General features: G+C 41.0%; 1 protein-coding gene across 1 annotated transcript in view; it reads right to left on the bottom strand.

The window, feature by feature from the left end:
• Window positions 1-15,625, bottom strand: part of SLIT3 (slit guidance ligand 3) — an 884,772-nt gene that overhangs the window by 203,353 nt on the left and 665,794 nt on the right. The window contains exons 17-20 of the mRNA XM_060240620.1: window positions 12,006-12,149; window positions 9,399-9,542; window positions 6,499-6,662; window positions 1,962-2,094 (exon numbers count right to left, since the gene is read on the bottom strand). Coding sequence (XP_060096603.1) covers window positions 1,962-2,094; window positions 6,499-6,662; window positions 9,399-9,542; window positions 12,006-12,149 — 585 coding nt within the window. The remainder of the gene's footprint in view (window positions 1-1,961; window positions 2,095-6,498; window positions 6,663-9,398; window positions 9,543-12,005; window positions 12,150-15,625) is intronic.

Raw genomic sequence — 15,625 nt, 5'->3', positions numbered from 1 at the left:
TTTCTGGACGTGTTAATCCTGTATACACAGGTAAAATGATCCTGAGTGAGCCAGGTGCCCACCTGACAATTTTCCAACCTTGTTTTGAGGGCATTTTGGCTTACACCAGATATTTCTTGAATTGGACTTGGCAACCCTAGATTACAGCTGATTATAATATTCCCGTTTCAGAGAACAAACCTGGAGGCTAGCAACCCTACCCCATATGAGGCCAATAGGTCTTTAAGATCAGCAGCTCAACACCTGGTGGTCTCTGGCCCCAGAGATTTACAACTTGCCTGCCTGGTGGAATGAGCTTTCTTTGGAGATCAGGGCCCTGTGGGACCTGTTGTAGTTTCACAGGGCCTGCAAAACAGAGTTCTTACACCAGGTCTTCAGTTGAGGCAGTAGACATCAGCTTCTATTAGGCCTCCCCCCCAGAAATATTGGGATTTGACAGACCTCCGGGCTGATAGGTCATAACTTTTGAGGAAGAGTTTTTGAAGTCTGCATTTTAGCTGTTTTATATTGCAATTTTACTTTTTGTTCTTAACTGTTTTTAATTGTTAATTTTCTGATAGAACCTGCCCTGAGCTTGCTTTGTGAGACGGGCAGGATATAAGTACAATAAAAATAACAATTAATAAATAAATTCCATCCCATATAGCTTATCCAGACCAGCTGTCAAGAAATTCCCTACAGGTTTCAATGGGCAAAGTAGCCACTGCCTTACATTCACCATCCCTCACTTTGCTGAAAAGAAAATCCAATACCATTCTGACAGCAGTTCCATTGCCTATAACACAGGATGCAGACACTGTGCTGGGTATCAACCTAGTTAACCAGCATGATATGTATTCCTTTCCTCCTCCTCTTGCATAGTGCATGGTGTCTGAAGAAGGATATCTTCAAACCCTGAACTCTGAACATGGGCACTTGGACAAACAGGAATTTGTTCCTTCCCCACAAACTGGAAATCTAACCCATGGAATCAATCATAATGGACAAATACAGCACAGGACAGAAACAGTATCTTATACAGGCTATAGGTAAGAAGAAATATTAGATCCATGCACCATTTCAATTCTAGTTATATTGTGGACAACAATTAATCTTGCTTACTATGAAGTCAACAACGTGTCACAGATCTGAGCACCACGTAATCCAAGCCATATTCCCACAGACAAACCCGAAGTGAAAATCTTTACAGTTATACTGCCAGTTTATGTCATTCAGCCTTCCTAATATTACAGTGTTTTTCCACAGAAAACCGCGTATTTGAAATTCGCAGCAAATGAGAAAAGCTACCCTCACATCATGCAAATCCACTTCACAATTTAGCCTAATTATCTTTGTTATTGTAGCCATTTTGTGAGCTTCAGAGAAAAGAATCCAATGTTGGTTTCCACTGTTTTTCTTTCCTTTTTAAAATGTCAACCAGTGGGGATAATTAGCCCACAGATTATTATGTTGGGAATACACGTTCAATAGTTTATTCAACTAGTCCATTGTGAACATGCTCTCATCCTGCTGAAAAAGCTCTCTAGAATACTCAATATTGACTTATTAATTTCCTTTTTCTCTACTCAGAACGAACAAAAAAGTACTAAAAGGCTCTTTGGCTGTTAAAATGACGCCATTTGAGCGGTCTTTCGATCATACAGAGGTATAACAAAAAGTCTATATCCACTTCTGTGAAAAGCAAAGAGAAGCAGGGATGCAGGGAAGAGAAAAGACATACACAGTTCAAAGAACATCTTTTTCTGAAATCACTCCTCAAGCTGCTTTTAAACTTTTGAGGATGCTGTGGTTGAGCAGACCCTCTGCATAAACACTAGCCTTTGTGGACATATTGGGGTAGCCACAGAATCCAGACTTCATACTAGGGAGTTCTTTAGAGAAGGTGCATCATATATGAGTGTTTTAAGCAATTTAACCGTCACTGCTAACTTGTATATGGAGTTCTGTAAAAGATGGCTTACAGTTCAGTCACATCTTTAGGGACACCCTTAGGCAGGAACCGTAGCCCTTTGTTACTGCAACGAACCACAGAATCCGCACAAGTACACTGATCCGGACAACGGGGGAATGAGTGACAGCTGCTTTCGACGTTACCTGTGGAAGAGATGGGGGGTGGGGGGCGGGAAATCCATCAGTTTAAATAGTGGTGAAGTGAGCCTGAGAAATTTCAGCATACTAAGTGGCAACTGTTATTAGCCTGAGTAGCAAGCTGGGAAGTTAAGCTTTGTGGAAGTTATTGTACAAAGTAGAAAGTGAGAAAATAAGTCCGTGTGGCTAGGTCTATTTAAGGAATAATTTTCCTTAGGTAATTATATGAAACCATTGCACTGTTTAACTTATAAATAAGCTCTATTCAGGTTTAAGAAAAACAATTGTTTCTTTTAAAGTAAAGGATCCCCTTTTACCTCCAAGCCACCCCTGGGCGCTAACCATTCTGTCATTCTGTTCTCTGAGTCAAACTAAGAATCCTAAGGCAAAAGCCTCTGGCGGCAGTGAAAATAAGGAACACTACGGAGAAGTGGCTTTATAGAAACATAAAAGGGTTACACAGAAAAGAGTGAAAAACATTGCAGTCACCATTACTGATGTACAAAACTGGATCAGTTCTTTAAATCCTTCCTCAATATATACATAGTTTTATTTTATTTATTAAGACTTTTTAATTTGACAAATTCAGTTACACAGGAAAACATTCCTAACCATCAAATATAAATACACAACAAAATACCATTATATAGTTTGTTATACTCCAATTTTTATTGTTTGATTGTTTTTACCTATTAAAATACATCTTTTTTTATATAAAGGATTATTGGGTAAGATTTCATGTTCCATCAAATAATTTACTACAGGATACCATGGCTCAATAATTTTCTTCTCATATTGCATTGGTTCACCTGGTTCACACATATGAAAAGGAAAATGCTATATTAGTTAAAATGAAATAATCCCATAGTTTTGGAAACCAAGTCTGGGGAGCAGGAATTTGCTTATCTAACCATTTATAAGCTATTAAAGTTTTTGCTGTAGAAAGCAAAATTGACATCTTTTTTTTTCGGAGCTTCCATAGAGAAAAGGAACTAATAAAAATGCTTCCAGCTTAAATGAGATATTTACTTGTGGCATTGTATTGATTTAAACCAATTTTTTTGTAAGAATGGACAAGACCACCAGCAATATAGAAAATCTGCAATTTGGTCACATTATTTTGGGCAGTATCGTGAATTTAAGGAGTTTATTCTATGTAAAATTGCTGGTGGGAAATAATTTTGTTAATAGTTTCATAGCTTGGAAACATACAGCAAATATATTAGAAAAACTAGGGGAGGTATAAATTTCCTCCCCTATTTCTTTGAGCAATACCAGGGCTTCTTTTGAGCAGGAACACACAGGAATACAGTTCCGGCTGGCTTGGCATCCGGGTGTGTGGCCTAATATGCAAATGAATTTCTGCTGGACTTTTCCTACAAAAAAGCCCTGTGTGAAACAATGGTGACACCAGAGTGTGTGACTAATATGCAAATGAGTTCCTGCTGGGCTTTTTCTACCAAAAAGGCCCTGCGTAATACAGCTTGGAAATCTTCACGACATTGTGTCTGTTGCAATGTTTCTTTCTTCTTCTACTAGCCTGTTAAGTATTTTGTATAGTGTAGTGAGTGAACCCTGGTTTTTGTCCCTTTTTTCATTTAATAGCAATTCAAAGGTTGCCATTTGTCTCCTTCTAGTTTTTAGAACTGGAGGATAATTTAATAAATAAGTAAATTGTAGGTAAATATACCAGCGAATTTTTTTTTTGTTATACATTGTTTTATGCAAACCAAGAGAAATGCAAGCTTGCTCTGTCCCTTCCGCTATTCCCCTGCCGATAACAACAGTACAGCCAACCACAAACTCCAAACAAACACTCTGTGTGGTACGTTTGAAGTGATTGCACTGTAGGGACCAGTTTGCATATACTTTGTGACATGAAAAATAATTAGGAAAACCAAATAAACCTTTAGTTGGCTTTATCTTAGATGTCTATAATTTTATAGTATATTGATATTTACCACAAATTGGTGTATTAGATTTATAACGTTTTTTAACTTAATAGTTTAGCTACTATCTTAGCATTATGGTGTTTTAATATTTTAGCAGCTTAAACCTAACTGCTTTTACTTTAGTATTTTAGCAATGTATTTAAGGTTGTAACCCACTTAACTTCTTGTTCTGTGGGTTTATTGGACCATTCTTTATTTCTTTTTTGACCACTTTTTATGATACTGTGTTTAGAAGAAGAAGAAGATATTGGATTTATATCCTGCCCTCCACTCCAAAGAGTCTCAGAGCGGCTGACAATCTCCTTTCCCTTCCTCCCCCACAACAGACACCCTGTGAGGTAGATGAAGATATTGGATTTATATCCCGCCCTCCACTCCGAAGAGTCTCAGAGCAGCTCACAATCTCCTTTCCTTTCCTCCCTCACAACAGACACCCTGTGAGGTAGATGAAGATATTGGATTTATATCCCGCCCCCCACTCCGAAGAGTCTCAGAGCGGCTGACAATCTCCTTTCCCTTCCTCCCCCACAACAGACACCCTGTGAGGTGGGTGGGGCTGGAGAGGGCTCTCACAGAGGACAACCTCTGCCAGAGCTATGGCTGACCCAAGGCCATGCTAGCAGGTGCAAGTGGAGGAGTGGGGAATCAAACCCGGTTGTCCCAGATAAGAGTCCGCACACTTAACCACTACACCAAACTGGCTCTCCAATACAATAACTTTGTATTGTAAGAACATAAGAGAAGCCATGTTAGATCAGGCCAATGGCCACTGGTGGACCTCTGCTCCATATTTTTATCTAACCTCCTCTTGAAGGTGGCTATGCTGGTGGTGATGTGATGGCCAATGGCCACATACAATAAAACTGCTTCACTTCAAATAAAGCTATAAGGCAGAAATGTATGTTTCTATTCAACAACAGTAAAAATGTTAAGTGCAGTTTAGTTTTGCCTGAGAATCTGGTTCCATAGAGATTTGCCATGCCAGACAGGCTCTGGTCAGGGCTAGTGCAAGTGGATATTATCAAGGAAGTTAGAGAGATGGGTTGTGATAATTCTAATACTTTATATCATTACATTACTGAGCCTGGTTCACACATGCATGATCACTTGATTTATTTGTGCTGATTAGTGTACCCTTGTTGATTAGCAACTGAATGAGTGACCATTAAAAAGTCATGGATGGCTGTATGAAAAAAACATTCTTCATGTGCGCAAGTTATCACTTGATGTTGCAGTTATCTAGAGATAAATACCAATTAGTGAATCACCTCTGAGCCAGTTTCCCCTTCCTTTTTACTCTTTTGGTGGGGTAGAAGGATTGCAAGTGTTCTTTGTTCCCTGGCTTGGTGAATATTTATTGGTTCAAGAGCAGATATTTTAATATTAATATGACACACTCTTTAATTTTTTAATTATAAGGATAGTCGTTTTCAATAAGCATCACGAGAATAAGGGAACAAGATGTGCTGTACATCAACAAGAGCAGTGCGTGCATGCATAACAATATCTAATAATTCCAACAATAATAATTCCAGCATCTTGAAAGAAAAGGATTGTTAGAAAATTAAGCTTTGGATGTTAATTCCATTAATACATGGATTTCTCCCAACACTAATATATAACTTCACAAAGCATTAGAAACAAAGCAAACTGTGATGTCCAAACACACGTCTAGAAAAATTTAAAAGGAGTATGCTATAAGTCGGACCAATAAAAACATAAATATTTCGCCATCTCAATAAGAGTCTACTGACCATTGTAAGGTGATTGTTTCTGTCATTGATCAGGAATCTCAAAGTCTAGTGATGAAGAAGAAGAAGAAGATAGAAGATATTGGATTTATATCCCGCCCTCCACTCCGAAGAGTCTCAGAGCGGCTCACAATCTCCTTTACCTTCCTCCCCCACAACAGACACCCTGTGAGGTGGGTGGGGCTGGAGAGGGCTCTCACAGCAGCTGCCCTTTCAAGGACAACCTCTGCCAGAGCTATGGCTGACCCAAGGCCATTCCAGCAGGTGCAAGTGGAGGAGTGGGGAATCAAACCCGGCTCTCCCAGATAAGAGTCCCCACGCTTAACCGCTATACCAAACTGGCTCTCCCACACACTATTTGGTTTGTTTCTATATGCTCAATTTTACTGCCTAAATATGAAGAGCAATAAGAAATAAGACAATATTTATAGCAGTTCCATGCTCAGTCAGCTGTCCCTTCTGCTGCTCTACTAGACTACAAACTATCACAGGAAGATGTAAGAAAAAGAAAGTTACATCAAGGAAGATGCTTATTAGTTAATTTAAATATTTTGTTAATTTGAATATAAGGATGGCTTTAAACCTACTATCACCAAATAAAACAAATTTCTGAATGCTGTTGGGTCATAACTTTCACACCAATTTAGTTATAAAAAGTTGCATTGATTTTACAGAATATTTTATACCCATCCTATCAACTTCCTTACCATCGCATGTAAAGTCCTGTGTAGCCACATCCTGAATTGGAATCTCCTTCAAGAAAAATGGTTTCTGGCAACGTGGATTTCCACTGACAATTCTTCTCTTCCTCAGCCATTTCCCCAACCACGCCAAGTGGCAGTTGCAATTAAAAGGATTAGACAGCAAATTACTAGAAGGGAAATTAAGTAAAATGCAATGTCAATTATTACAGAAACAAAGCAATAGAATGAAAAAGTAAAACGCATTTGGACAAGTAGCTTCTGGTTACTATCTTGTCAAAGGAGGTGCAATAATTGCATCCCATCCCCCACCGCCACCCCCAAAAAACCACTAGAGACCTGAATGGGTCAGGATGTCTTTGACCCATGTTGTTAATACCAGAGCAAGAGAAATAATAGCTTTCAAGAATGTAGCCAGACAACCTGTAAAATGATCCACCATAGTGCTAGTTAGTAGTTACCAAATAATAAAATTTAGCATTTAGCTCTTTAGACCATTCAAATGGTCTAACATAAAATATTTTGTTATTAACCTTATAACAACCCTGTAAGGTAGTAATTGTTAGTTCCCAATCATAGATGAAGAGCTGAGAGCATGACCTCCCACTGGTATTATTTATTTCTTTACAAAATTCATATCCTGCTTTCTGACAGCACAAAAGCCACCAAAGCAGATTACAAATTGAAACATTCATAATAAAACAATATTAAAACAATTTTTTTAAAAAAACAATCATTCCACAAAAAAACCACATCATCAAAACAATTAAAAGCAGAGTTAAAATAAACACCAAACATAAAAGCAACAAATAAAATATTGTTCAGGAAAGAGGGATCACCAAGGGAATGACAAAAGAATAAAAAAAGTCTTCATTTGCTGGTACGAATCAGCCACACAAGGGGACAGACAAATCTCTCTGGGGAACGAATTACAGATTTTTGGTGTCATGGCTGAGAAGGCTCTCTCCTGGGTTGCCACCTGCCTAATCTCAGAAAGCAGGAGCACTCAAAGAAGGGCCCCCAAAAATGACTGTAGTAATTGGGCAGGTTCATAAGAAAGTAGGAGGTACTTCATGTATGTTGGTCCCAAACCATATAGACACAGATGTTATCTGAACTTCATGATTCAGTCTCTTCTCAACCGCGTATTAATATCACAAGTTACACAACACCCACCTAATATATGAACCGACAAATAATGCCACATACAGTCTCTGCCCAGCTGTTATAAACTAACAGGAATCCAAGCTAACAAATCACGGTAAGAAATGTACTGACTGATGGCATTTAAAAGTCATCCAAATCCTTTTTGGCTAGCACATGTTTTTTTTTCCTTCTTTAAGAAGTAAAATTGGCTGTGCACATCATATATCAAAAGCTTAACGGAAATGTGCCATCAAATAAGGTTAAGAGCAGCAAGTAACAGACATTTAAAAAAGACTCACAGGTGTAACTCCACTACCAGAGTTCATGCCCTGCAGTGCGCAATATGTTAATGCATAAAACTTCAGTGACACTTTTATTGCCACTAGTGGGAAGGAGGGATCAGCATACAGCCATGCTAAGATCCTGAGAATCTAACGGTTATGGGAAGGATAAGATCGAAAGGCTCAAAATACATCAGAAAGGCTCAAAAGTCACAAACCAAAGAATAAAAGCAAAACGGCTACCCACATCTCTGAGTTTTTTAAGCTGATCTCATCCTTTCAAGGAGATGAATAACAATTTTGAACATTCCGAATCTTTTCTTACACGAATAGGCTTGCAAAGCCTTGGAACTTTTATATTACAGGGTTGTGTTATTGACAGCATCTTGCCTCTGCAAGAAGTATTCTATAATAGCCTTGTGGTGCAGTGGTTAGTGTGTCAGGCTAAACCCAGGTTCAATTTCCTCCTTTGCCATGAAGCTAATTAGGTGACCTTGAACAGGTCACTCACAGCTTAACCTACCTCACAGGGCGGGTGTTAACTCAAAATGGGAAATATAAATGTACGCTACCTTGAGTTCTTGGGAGGAAAGGTGGGATTAAAAATACACTTAGATAACAGTTTAAAAGAGACCAAGGCAATTCATCAAAACTGTGTAGTAATTCAGAAAGCAGCTCTCATACTGTGATCCACTTCTAATTGAAGCTGAAATATTTTGTTAAGATGAGTTCTATTTACACCAGTCAGTAATAAATCAATTAAAGTACTAGAGCTTAACATGATTTTGGAATTCAGCATAGGAGTTCATTAATATCTACAGCACTGTAGTAGTGAATAGCTTAATCTGGAAATCAGGAAGTCTCTTGTTCAATTCTTACATCAGCATGTAGTACTCAGCAAAGCTTGGGCTGGTGATCTTGGCCTCACAACCTTCATCTAGAACAGGGGTCCTCAAACTTTTTAAATAGGGGGCCAGTTCACTGTCCCTCAGACTGTTGGAGGGCCGGACTGCCGTTACTGTACAAGGCCGCGGGCCGTCAGTTCTCCGTCTTCTGCATCTCTCTCCCTTCCTCACACCACACACCCCGGCCTGGGAACTCACCTCACCTCGGTATCACCTCACACTCTGTCTCCGCCGCCTCAGCCCAGTGCCGGAAGTGTGCGTTGCTAACGCGAGTTTAGGTCGAACGTCACTTCCGGTCTGATTTTGCCATAACCCGGCGGGCCGCATAAACGTCCTCAGCGGGCCGCATCTGGCCCGCGGGCCGTAGTTTGAGGACCCCTGATCTAGAATATGAGGATAATTCCTAGTACTTGAAGTGCCACTGAAATGTACTGATTCCACAAAGTAACTTTGAAAATTTATATGATAACGTAACTGCGGTTTGTTTGCTTTTTCTCAGTCTCACGGAATTACATTTAAGTAGTTATTAGAAACCAAATCCAACCCTGAAGGTGATGGGAAAAAGATTACTTACATGGTAGATAAAGAAACAAGTGTATTGAAGGCTCCAGGCGTGATAGTAGTGATGCGGTTGTCATACAGAGAAAGTAACCTTACTGAGCTCAGTCCTGTGAATGTATCGTTGTTGACGCAGCTGACTGCATTGCTCCTCAGCATCCTGAAATAATTCAAAACGAAAATGAGAGTTTATTAACTGACAAAGGAAACGGGGAAGGAGACACAAGAGGGAAGGGGATATATGAGAAACGCAATTAACAGGCTACCTCAGTGGTTCAAAAATCTTTAGCAACACTAGAAAAACTATTTTGATGTTTAAAGTTTTATGGCCACCACAACCACTCCACTCCCACAATGGCACACACCCTTTTCAAGGGGCATGCAGCAGGCCTAAGATCTAATCAACCTAAAATCTAATCATATTGACATTACACCGAACCTGATAGGGGAGGTTTACTTGTACTCTTAGGATGTAAACAATGACCGTTTTTGCACACAGCTTACCATGGGGTCACGTTCCTGTTCTCTCCGCAGCGTCCGTCGGATTTGCCATTATCTGTGCCAAAGTTATAGGAAGTGCTGCGGCTTTTGCGTAGCAAATGTAAACCGCTAAAACCCAGTTTACGTTTGCTACGCAAAAGCCGCGGCACTTCCTGTAACTCCGGCGCAGATAATGGGAAATTCGACAGACGCTGCGGAGGGAACAGGAACGTGACCGCGTGGTAAGCTGTGTGCGAAAACGGTCAATGTTTCTTCTAAGCTGTGAAGTCTTATGAACAAAAATTCTACTTTGTGAGTTACTGGCATTAAATTTGTGAGCTGCTGCATAAATCAGTTTGCTCTGGGGCCATTTTCCCTGAGATAAGACAAAAATGTGTGAGCCAGGGGCTAAAAAGCTATGAGCCGGCTCACACTAACACAGTTTAGAGGGAACACCGGACCTAAATTGGAAGATATATATCGGCAATATTACTATTGCCAATATATGTAATTGCTGCTGACATAAGGTCAGATACGTTTGGGGCCTCCCAATTTTTTTTTTGGGGGGGGGGGGGAGTGTCATTCATTTCCAGATTGGAACATTCCATTTTGGGTCCTATATTAAGTGTATATTGCCTTACAAGTGTAACAGGAACTTTGTTGCATGTTGAAATTTGTACTATTTGACCTCTGAAGAAGGCCTCTGCAGGCCGAAACGTGTCAGGTCATTATAGTTCTTTTTTGTGCATTTGTCACTTTAATTATTTTATGAGGCTTCATTTGAGGCCCAACAAGTTTCTTATATGTTTTTGTAATAAACATGTCCTTTTTAACTATTGCTGTTTTTAACTTTTGGCCCTTTACCAGCACTCTGAACTTCCTTTGGAGGTCTAAGATCTAATTAACCTCACCCCTTGATTTGAAGGGACGTTGCGCTAGATATAATAGTAAACTTCCTTATATGTTAATAATTTAGATAGAAGTCCACTGAACAGTGATTAGAAGAAGACTAGAAAAACTCCTGGCTACAAAAACTCTCAGAGCTCCTCACAGAAATAAAAAAAGATCAGCGTCGCATAAAAGCTGGACTTTGGTATTCAGCTGAAAACCACAACTGGCTATTACCGTCTTTCTATCTCTATGCTGAAATTCTTTTCATTGTGACACAGTGTGAAAATCAGGTTAGTTTTATGGCAGAAATGATTATGATGACTGCATGTGGACTGTATTTCCTTGATGCCCCTTAGATAATTTGGAGTCCGAGCTACTTGATACCACAAACCAATCAGTTCATGAGCTTCCATCCTTCAAAAGCCCATTCTGTCCCTCTCCCCTGAGGTGGTAAGTCCCTGCCCTCACTGACAGAAGAAAGAGGACCAAACTAGAGGATATGGCACCCATAGGTCCTGGAAGGTATCTTTTAAGAAAATGTATATTTTAAAATGACATAAAACAGAATGCCCATGAGTGTGTGTGAAATTATCTTGATCATTGATGTCACAGGTAATACCCAACAAAGGCCTGTGCACTTGTGCAACTATCCTCTATACAGCACACAAAAGAGCAAGGGAGATTCTAGGTAAGGGAAGAAACTAATTTTTCCAGCATCAAGAATTTCTAAGCACTTTGAATGCTAGAAAAATGTGACTGCAGTGCAACAGAAACAAGTTTGCGGGGAAAACATTTGCATCGAGAATAACAAATAAGCTATCCAACATACTTATTGTACAACAAGTGATTGTACTGCCAGACCTAATTTGTAACAGGTTTTAACAGCAGGCTGGCCTTTTTTCGGGGGGGGGGGGGAGGGCTAAAAAACTGGATATTTGACCCAGAGCTCAAGAAATATCTCAGGTTTGTGGGAGGAGAACTCTTTGAATATTCAGCGCTAACAAGTATTCAATATTACCAGAGAAACTGATCTCACCTAAGCAAAGATCACAGAGAAATTGCTAACAGATTAGAGCACCGGCTTAGCAGAAATCTTTGCATATGGAATATTTAACACTCCTGCTTTGCTCTAAACCTCTTGCTGTTAAAACCAGCAGCACCCGTTCAGTACATCTAGGATAAAACAACCAACTGACACACAAGCAACAACACTTCCCCTCTTTCTAGTATCCCAAGTAGTCTTCATACTTACAGAGTCTTGAGCCCCGTGAGGCCTCGAAACATTCGCCCATTCACAAATTCCAGCTGATTTCCCGTCAGCATCAGTTCCTGCACCCCTGCGGCCCCATCAAAAGCGCCTTCTCGAATCTCTTTGATCTTGTTGTTGATCAGGTTTCTGGGAAAAAAAAATAAGGCAAATTTGGTGCTAGACAGGCAACATTCTTCAAGGAAGCGACATATTTTTCAGAACATAAATACCGACATGTTTACATTGGGTAGTGAAAGGGCGAGCAACAGTCCCTGGGCAGATTAAAATAACTGACCCGAGGCGTTCCTTGCTGTCAAAGTTGCCCATTGTCAACCATCCTTATAACCTGCCAACATTCCACACAGAACGATATTAAGTCACAAGACTAGCATTCTGGACCATGGTCTTTCTGTCAGAACAATTGCCCTAAAATCCCAAGCTGACGCTAGCATGACTGCTGTAGTTGGTCAACACATAAGCTTTTGGTTGGTGTGGGTGTTCAGCCCCCACTACATAGGCATGCCACTTCTGGGCAGCGTCAGGCACTGCTCACATCACTTCCAGATTATGTGGGTGTGTCAGAGGCAGTGCCTGACACCTAGTGGCACAGTGGCAAGCTTGTCCCATATTAAGTACTGATTTTATGAGTAGGTGGTCAATTTTTATTAAGAACTTTATTTTGTTATTTGATAACCTAAACTCTTCGGTCGCTTCAGTAGGCTAAGCTAAGGTGTTTTTTATACTGCAGTCGCATGTTGGTGCCCACTCAGTGCTGCTGCTCCAGTGAAGTGCACATAGAGATCCGAAGTGGGGCAAACAGCCCTTTCCCAGGCGTTTCTGGCTCAAGAAAATGGCACCTCCCCACACCATGTTCCCGAACTGCTGGACCCCAGTTTGCTTGGGAACTTTGGTTCCCCAACTAAACACAGTTTCACAAAGTCTTTCAGCAGGAACATGAAGAGTTTTGTGATTACTCTCCTGTACTCAAGGGGGTCTTAAACGGACTTCTGAATCAGTAATCTGCCCTGCCATCGTCCATGGCAAACATAATTTAAAATCCAAAAGAGTACCAAAATAATAGGAGCCCTGTGGTGCAGAGTGGTAAGCTGCAGTACTGCAGTCCAAGCTCTGCTCACGACCTGAGTTTGATCCCAGCGGTTCAGGTAGCCGGCTCAAGGTTGACTCAGCCTTCCATCCTTCCGAGGTCAGTAAAATGAGTACCCAGCTTGCTGGGGGTAAAGTGTAGATGGCTGAGGAAGGCAATAGCAAAACACTCCCCTATAAAAAGTCTGCCAAGAAAACGTCCTGATGTGACATCGCCCTATGGGTTGGTAACGACTTGGTGCTTGCACAGGGGACTACCTTTACCTTTTTACCAAAATAGTACACAGTATACTTCAGGGGTGGCCAACGGTAGCTCTCCAGATGTTTTTTGCCTACAACTCCCATCAACCCCAGCCATTGGCCATGTTGGCTGGGGCTGATGGGAGTTGTAGGCAAAAAGCATCTGGAGAGCTACCGTTGGCCACCCCTGATATACTTCATGAAAAAGTAAAGATCTCACTGTGCACACAGATGCCCATGGTTTCTGAAGTTGCTTTGTGTTAAGCAGCATGTGACATACATCTTTACAACTAATGTATACTTCAACTCTGATCCCTTTCCCTGTCATGCTTCCATAATCAGGTATGGTCAGATCTTTTCTTTAATGTAGCATGAAGGAAGCTGCACCCCTGCCTACGTCTATGTAGCTTCAGAAGTTTTATCCTAAAAATATTTGATTTATTCTGTCAACAAACACTGTAAACAGGAAGGATCAATGCTATTCTTTCCTGTCAAAAGATCAATAGAGAGCCAGTTTGGTGTAGTAGTTAAGTGTACAGACTCTTATCTGGGAGAACCGGGTTTGATTCCCCACTCCTCCACCTGCACCTGCTGGAATGACCTTGGGTCAACCATAGTTATCATAGAGCTTGTCCTTGAAAGGACAGCTGCTGTGAGAGCCCTCTCAGCCCCACCCACCTCACAGGGTGTTTGTTGTGGGGGAGGAAGATAAAGGAGATTGTGAGCTGCTCTGAGACTCTTGAGTGGAGGACGGAATATAAATCCAATGTCGTCGTCTTCGTTGTCATCTTCTTCTTCTATATATCACTTCACATTCATGTGAAAGAGATGTACTAATCCAAACTTTCTATATATATTTCAGAGATTTCACACAGACATATTGCATGGTAGGTAATATGATAATGTATGAAATGTGAATGTTAAACTTGGCCAACACTGTACAGTACAAGACAAGCGGGGAAGATTTTTTTGCCCAAAGCTCATGAAATATTTTCAACATCCACACACTTCAGCATGTTAGTATTGTACTCAGATATACTTCCCCTCCTAAAGCTTGCAGGTCACATTCATTAGACCCAGCCCTCTAATGGCTTTTCAGTATTCATGATGAGCTATCATGTAAATTTGTACCAAGGGACTTCTTAGAAGCAGGCACAGCTGACCCTGAAATCGATCGTGTCAATGAATCCTTTGGGACCACTTAAACACTTATTGACAGAACAGACAAAGGCTCCTGGTGAAAGCTGTCTATATATACTATTATTGCATACCAACAATGTTTTCTAAGGTATCTTATTGAATAGGCATTGATTTGCTTCTTTTTCTCCTGTGGGCAAAGGGAATGGGGGGGGGGGGGGAGTTTCTCATTTAGTCCTACAGTCGTTGCAGAAAACGCTGAAGCCATACCTGGGGCTTTATATCGGCCATATCACTTGCCAAAACCTGCATATAGAAACATCTTCTCTGAAATTTTCTGTATAAAGTAATTGTTTTGAAAGATAATTAAGCCCATCTAAATGAAAATAAATTTGCACTTCTCCCTTTACAGCGGTGGCTCCAGTCTTTGGATGCTGGATGCTATTCTGCTCTGTGTTCTCCGTTCTTAATGTTACCAGGGAGGGCGGAGGGCGGGTACATGATGGGAGCCCGTGGCACAAGTGTCAAAAACACAGATTCAACAATTGCAGCTCTAGGAATTGCTGTAAACTCTATGTTAAAGCCACAGAGTTTCCAGTGTTCCTGGATTCGGTGGCGCAGTGGTAGAGCATCTGCTTGGGAAGCAGAAGGTCCCAGGTTCAATCCATGGCATCTCCAAAAAAGGGTCCAGGGCAAATAGGTGTGAAAAATCTCAGCTTGAGACCCTGGAGAGCCGCTGCCAGTCTGAAAAGACAATACTGACTTTGATGGACCAAGGGTCTGATTCAGTATAAGGCAGCTTCATATGTAGGAGGGACGGTGGCTCAGTGGTAGAGCATCTGCTTGGGAAGCAGAAGGTCCCAGGTTCAATCCCTGGCATCTCCCAAAAAGGGTCCAGGCAAATAGACGTGAAAAACCTCAGCTTGAGACCCTGGAGAGCCGCTGCCAGTCTGAGAAGACAATACTGACTTTGATGGACCCAGGGTCTGATTCAGTATAAGGCAGCTTCATATGTAGGAGGGATGGTGGCTCAGTGGTAGAGCATCTGCTTGGGGAGCAGAAGGTCCCAGGTTCAATCCCTGGCATCTCCCAAAAAGGGTCCAGGCAAATAGACGTGAAAAACCTCAGCTTGAGACCCTGGA

Source organism: Heteronotia binoei, chromosome 5 (genome assembly GCF_032191835.1).
Source record: "Heteronotia binoei isolate CCM8104 ecotype False Entrance Well chromosome 5, APGP_CSIRO_Hbin_v1, whole genome shotgun sequence".
Lineage (NCBI taxonomy): Eukaryota > Metazoa > Chordata > Lepidosauria > Squamata > Gekkonidae > Heteronotia > Heteronotia binoei.
Note: the sequence above shows the minus strand (reverse complement) of the source record. Positions and strands in the feature narration are given on the sequence as shown.